The sequence below is a fragment of the Lipotes vexillifer genome, unplaced genomic scaffold (assembly GCF_000442215.2).
Source record: "Lipotes vexillifer unplaced genomic scaffold, Lipotes_vexillifer_v1.1 scaffold71, whole genome shotgun sequence".
Classification (NCBI taxonomy): Eukaryota; Metazoa; Chordata; class Mammalia; order Artiodactyla; family Lipotidae; genus Lipotes; species Lipotes vexillifer.
The window spans coordinates 8,785,243-8,791,534 of NW_006793703.1; the positions used below are offsets into that span (position 1 = coordinate 8,785,243).

General features: G+C 59.2%; 1 protein-coding gene across 1 annotated transcript; it reads right to left on the reverse strand.

Annotated features, from left to right (window-relative positions):
• Positions 1 to 398: 398 nt before the first annotated feature.
• Positions 399 to 5,004, reverse strand: NOBOX (NOBOX oogenesis homeobox). Its single transcript, XM_007466669.1, has 8 exons — positions 4,963 to 5,004; positions 3,839 to 4,490; positions 3,270 to 3,418; positions 2,877 to 3,040; positions 2,459 to 2,544; positions 2,008 to 2,239; positions 1,375 to 1,679; positions 399 to 682 (listed from the first exon to the last, which is right to left on the reverse strand). The coding sequence occupies exons 1-8, from the start codon at positions 5,002 to 5,004 to the stop codon at positions 399 to 401; spliced, it is 1,914 nt and encodes a 637-aa protein (XP_007466731.1).
• Between the last annotated feature and the right edge of the window lie 1,288 nt (positions 5,005 to 6,292).

Sequence of the window (6,292 nt, forward strand, 5' to 3'; positions counted from 1 at the left end):
ACGAGCACGGCGCTCTTCACTGGCGTGAGAGGGGAGACGCATCATTACAGAGAGAAACCCAAGGGTAGACTAGTTTACTGCTTACAGTGGACACTGTGGCGCATAGCAAGGCACGAAAACAAACTGATACAAACTTCGGAGGTGACACAGGCCACCCTCTTTTTTCAGGGCCACCATCCAGAGGTGTGGGGAAAAGGGCAGGGCCAGGCCTCTTCCTTCCCAAATCAGTGTCCAGAAAGATGAGTCCACAAAGCGGGGAAACACCCTACTTCCACCCGCATCCATAGAGTCCAGTCTTTCCTAACACTACAACCGCCGTCTACTCTGGGGTGTCCCAACCCTCCCCAGCAGGGTGGCCTCTTCACTCCTCGGCCCCAGCGCTAGGGGCCATGGCCGGTCTAGTCTTCCTCTCGGCCCTCCTCGGGGGCTGAGGGCAGCTCCACAGCGGCGGCGGGCAGCTCCTCTTGGGCCTTGCTGAGTAGGGGCTCCGCGCCGGGCCTGGTCCCTTCAGGAAGCCGGGCGAGGCCTGGAGAAGGCTGCCTGCTCGAAGCCTGAGCACAAGGGGCTGCAAACAGATCCAGGAAGTAGCCGTCCCCTCCCGGGGGGCCCCCCAGAGCTGGTGGACAGAAGGAACTGGGCAAGGGCAGGTCTGGCAAGCAGGGGTCATTCCAGGGGACTGTACCTGTGGGATCAAAGAGCAAAACAGAGTAAGTAGGATGACGGGTACCAACCACGTTCAACGTGTTCTGTGACAGAGTCCCCTCCCTGCTCCACAGAAACACGGTTTAGGACCCTGGAGCAAGTCTCCCCTCAGGACCAGGCAGGCTCCTGTCTCGAGGTCCTACGTCTGGGTAACAGTGACACAAAGTGGACCGTGGGTCAGGCCGAGTGAGTGCCCTCTCATGCAGGCAGGAGACTGGGAACCAGCATCTTTCTTCGCCTTCTGCTGGAACTGAGTCCTCCTAAGATGGTCACTTCCAGGATTTCAGGGTCTAGGTGGCCCATCGGATACGCACATCAGCTCCCATCTATCCCGTGCCAAGTATTCCACGCCTGTGCTTCCTAATCTTCAGCAAGCCCTCTAAGATATGGGAATATTATCCCCGTTTGAGAATCCAGGAACCTCAGGAGAGCCCAGAGCTGAGCTGGACTTTAAACTTTGCGTTTCCTCACTCCAAAGCTCTCTTGCTGATTCTTACCCTGCTCTGAAACCTCCAAGAAACTGGAGGAAGGAGAGCTTCGTAAGGACAAGCGGGCTTTCTTTAAGTAACAGCGATCCACTCACCCCGTGCCTTCCCTCCAGCTCACGAGGCTCTCTCCCTTCTCACCGTCCTCACTCACCAAAGGCCCCTTTCTTTTCCAGCCCCGACTCACCCATGTTCCCAGCGGGTGGCTGCAGCGGGATCTGCCCTGATGGAGGGCCTTGGAAGTGGCCCTGGGATGTGCCCCCGCTGGGGCCATAGGACAGTGCAGACAGAGAGTCTTCCAGCAGTGGAGGGGTCAGGGAGCTGGGCATGTGGAAGGGGAAGGGGTGCAGGTATGGAAACTGGGGCTGGGGGTGTTGGAAAAGCTGGCTCTGTGGAGCCTGGGAGAACTGGAACGGTCCTGGCTGGCTGCTGGGTTGATATTCCTGGGGTTCCAGCTCCTCCAAGTACGAGCAGGCGGGGGGTGGCGTGACGCTGAGAGAGACAGAGGAGTATTTCGTGCGGCTTGCGGGGCGGCCCCATTCCTACCGCGCAGCGAGGCTCCCCTCCCCCATCTCCACGACCCCCAGACCTGCCGCCTCCTGTTCTTTCTCCTGCTCTAGCTTCTCGTCCTCGTTCCTGCGCTACTGCTGTGATGTCCTAGATCCTTCGCACCCCAATCCACTTACCCTTTTAATCCTCACCACGTTTACTACTCCTTGCTTCTCTCAGTTACCCACCCCCCTCCCGAGCTCCATCTATCTTTCCTCCTCCCGCACCTCCCCCAGGATAAGTCAAGTACCACCGCCATTAGGTTGCGTACCTTGTCCCCCACGACCCACAAGGGCCATCCTTGCGGCTGTTCTCGTTGCCTGGGGTATCCAGCAGCAAAGACATCAGCTGGGAGGTGTGCACGGGGCCGAGGGGGAAAGGAAGGCTGGCTCTTCGGACAGGTGGGGGGCTGAATAGTGGTGGGGTCACTTCCACCCTCTGGGCACCCTCACTCTGTTGGGTCGGGGCCAGAGTCTGGTCAGATGTCAGCAGCATGGGGGGCTCTAGGAACAGAGGTCAAAGGGGGGTTGTAAGAGTATGAAAGTGGGGGGGCAGCCTTGGCAGCGCTGGATGTGGTCCAAGTGCACAAAGCCCGGGTCCCCCTGAACGAAACCGTGGGGAACTCCGGCCACTCCCAGGTCTTTCAAGAAACAGCCCTTTGGCTCTGCCATCTTCCCCGCCGCTGTATTCCCCAGACAACCCTCGGAAGGTGGACAGCTCACCTGGAAGGGGATCCAGTGGGGGCTCCTGAGCGAAGGTCCCAGGCTCCCGGTCCGCGGGCACAGCAGGTGGCGGTCCGGCTGTAGAGCTAGAGGGAGACGAGTGAAGACTGTAGCTCGGGCAGTCCCTGGATTCAGACTGGGGCTTCAGTGTAGGGGAAGGGACCCAGATTTCCAAACTGTGCCTCCTACAAGCAGACTGGGGCTTCAGTGTGGGGAAAGGGACCCAGATTTCCAAACTGTGCCTCCTACAAGGCGCTGGGCAACTTCCCAACCCCATGCAGTCAAAATCCCTCTAACTATTAGCCAACAACTCCCTATGCCCAGCCTTCCAGTCCCTTCTCCCCCTAGGGCCCAGGATCCCAGCTCAGCCCCCAATTCCTGCCCATGGGGATGGGCCAGGAAGAGGAGAAAGTCTTACCTGCACTGGTTGCTGGTGGGGCTGAGGGCAGAGCCAGCAGTAGCGTCCGTGCTCTCCTTCCCAGTCATTTTCTCCACTTTTCGCCACTTTGCCCGGCGATTCTGGAACCACACCTGTAGGGGAGAGACACCCGAAGAGCTTGAGAAACAGGGTAGAGCCTGAGGCTCAGTCCTGCTGCCCCATGATGTCTCCGTGACTGCAGGAGGTCACCGCAGCACTCAGATTGGCAGGGAAAGGTTCATCGAGATGGCCTCTGAGGCACTTTCCTCTTCTCATACTCTAAGGCTGTGGCAGCGTGGAGACAGGCACGAACACAGCCCCACCTGAGGCCTCGCCCAGGCCCCGTCTGGGAGGCGCTGAGGACTTGCTTGGCTCTCCCAGAGGGGCCGGCACGCGGGCTCCCCTCCACCCCACCCCAGGGCCAGGGCCCTTTACCATGATGCGCTGGGGGGCGACTCCCACCCTCTGGGCAATCTCCCGGCGCTTATCGCTGTCCGGATAGTGGTCTTCTTGGAAGAGCTTTTCTAGCTCCTCCAGCTGGTCTGGAAGAAGAAAACACTGGCTTGAGGATGAACACCAGTGATGCGGAAGCAGAGGAGAAAAACAGATGCCCTCCAGAGGGGACCGCTGTCCCCAACCCGAGGGCCTCCCCAGAGCCCTGCGACTAAGCTCCCCATTGGGCTGGGGCCTCCTGTCTCTCAGGCTTTGTGGCAGGGAACTGTGTGGTGTTTACTTTCCTGCCCCTTCTACCCTGGGCCCAATTTCATATTCTGATGAGAAAACCCAACCTTTCCCTCTGAGGTCAGAGGTCATGGCCTGCACAGGTCAAGAGAGGACCCAGCCAAGGTGCTGTGCAAACAAACCACACTCCTCTCTCCTGGGGCTGCTGCATGCTCTGTTGAGCCCAGCTTTCCCAGAGATGAGACCAGGTCCCCTAGGTTTCCGCTCGTTCAGGGACTTACCCGAGCGGTATAGAGTCCGCGTCTTTTTCCGGCCTTGGCAGGTCACATCCGGGGACTTCTTCTGGCCTGTGTTTTGGCCGTTCTGGGCCAACGTGCTGAGGAGGTTGGCCAGATGGCAGGAGCCCCGGCCTGACCCACAAGGCACTGGGTTGTACGTGGCCCGGGCTGGGTTAGCGACACTGGGAGATGCCGTGGAGTCCAGGCCCACAGCGTTAGGCTTTTTCTGCTTACCAGCGGCTGGAGAGTAGGGCCTCTTCCCCAGCTTCCCCTCTCGCACCGGGAGAGGATGCCCTTCCCCCTGAGGCTGGGGTCTAGGCGGGCCCAGGGCTCTGTCTTTGCGGAGAGCCCCTGAGCCCTGGCGCGGGCAGGCTCTCCCAGCACCAGCCCCAGCAACTCCTCCAGGGGCCTCTGATGGTTGCTTCTCCCCGGGAGCGGTGCAGGAGCGGGGCACGTCCTCACTTGGGGCTTCCTGAGTGTGGGGGGCTGAACTCTGCAGGGCTTCCTCCTCCTCTAGCCTGGCAGCCAGCGGCTTGTCTCCGCCCTCCTGACCTGTGGAGAGCCAGCACCTGCTGACCTTAGCTCGGGAGAAGGAACAGCCTGGACCAGGAGGGCTGCTTCCTGGCCTGCAACGGGTGTTCTGTTTGATCTGAAGCTTTAATTTGTCCACTTATCAAATGGGGTAATCATTCCAGGCGTACCTTCCTAACTCTGCTACTGTGAGGGTCAAATTAGATTATCCCACAGCTTGGACACGCAAAAGCCAATAGATGCAGCCACGAGGGGCCTGAGCTCGGTACCTAGACAGTAGGCGTGCAATCCTAATTTGGGGGGAACTTACTCTCTGTGAGTTCCCTGTTTTCTCCCCGAGACCTGGAATGTGAGTTTGAGGGACAGGCATCTATTCAGGGGTTTCTAGGGGACAAATGTTGGAGTAGACTCTGGGAAGAGAGAGAGGAATCGATGGAGACTGTGCTGTTTCTCAGACTGGATCTCGTTCCTGCGGCAGACACAGGCATCAGTGCTCAGAGCAGGGACGCGGCGGGACTGAGTGGTCTCCAGGAGCCCAGGCAAGGACATCAAAGGAGCTAACAGGAATGTCCACCCCGACCTCCCACAGAACTCACTGTGTCCTCGGCCACCCTCCTCTCCCTCATGCACACCCCCATCCCCTCCCTGCAAAGCAGAACCTCACTCAGGGGCCTTGGGCCCAGGTGAGCGCCCTCCTTTTACAGGTAAGGAAGAGTGGCCTGGCTGGCACTCATCCTCCAAGCTTGTCTGTCCTTCTCTGAGCTATGACTGATTCATCAGGAGTTTACCATGTCCCAGGCATTGTGCTAGGCACCTTTCAAAGATTAGTCCAGCATGCATTTAATCCTTGTGAGGAAGGCATATTTATAGCTCATTCTAATACGGAGAAATGTGGATAACAAAGCTGAGTGGTTTGCCCAAGCTCACACAGCGCCGTGCTCTAGACCACTAGACAGAGTCCTTTCTGGGGTCACCAATCCAGCCACCATTCCCCTCCCAACTTACTCATAACCTCCAGATCCCAAACTGTCTCAGCTCAAGGAGCCGCTTTATCATTTCTAACTAAATTGGAACATTTTTAAGTGGATGCTCACTACTAAGAGCGAGGTTTGTTTTTGTTTTTGTTTTTTTAATGAAAGTTGCGTGAGATAGGCTGTCTTAAGGAATTACTTTCTAACAATGTGTAAGAAAGATGTAGGTCATGGGCTAAGGCGCTTGCTTTGTCAGATTGTTTCCTAGGGTACAAGCTGGTGAAGCGGGTTTGCAGGCCTTTATGGTGGCATGAAGTGCTGAGGCTGGATGGTGAAATGGGGAGGGAGGGGCACACCGGTTTTACAGCATTTTAGGAGCGCTCGTAGCCTAGCAAACCCGGTACACAGTAGGTGCTCAATAAATGCGACGTACCCGGGTGATAGGCCCCGGTAAGAAAGGTGACGGGTGTGGGAACCTAGAGCAGAAGAATCACGGCCCTGCTTTTCTTCCCTTCGTCCTCGGGGATCCGAACGCCAAGGACGTGGGGCGCGGCGTGGTGGGCTCCCTGGCCCCCCGCCCCCTCCAGCCCCTCTCAACTCCCCTCCAACCCCTACCCTCGGCCTGCCGCTGGGCCCCAGCCCCTCAGGACCCCGCGCACTCACCCCGCGGCTGCGGGCCACGCTCCGGGCTGAGCTCCATTGCCTGGACTCCAGCACGCGGCTGCCGGACTGCTTTTGCGCGCCGCCTAATGAAGCCTCGCGCTCCGGCAGCTGCGCGGAGCTGCGAGCGTGGGGGGCCAGCGCCCTCACCCCGCCGCCGGCGAGGCCCACTCGGGAGGGCGGTGCCTGGGGCAGCTGCGGGCTGCCGAGGCCCGGGGGCCATGCCGCTTCCCGCCCCCGCCGAGGCCCAAACCGGGTCAGGTGCGGGCTCCGCTGCGGCCCCTCCCCGGTGGGT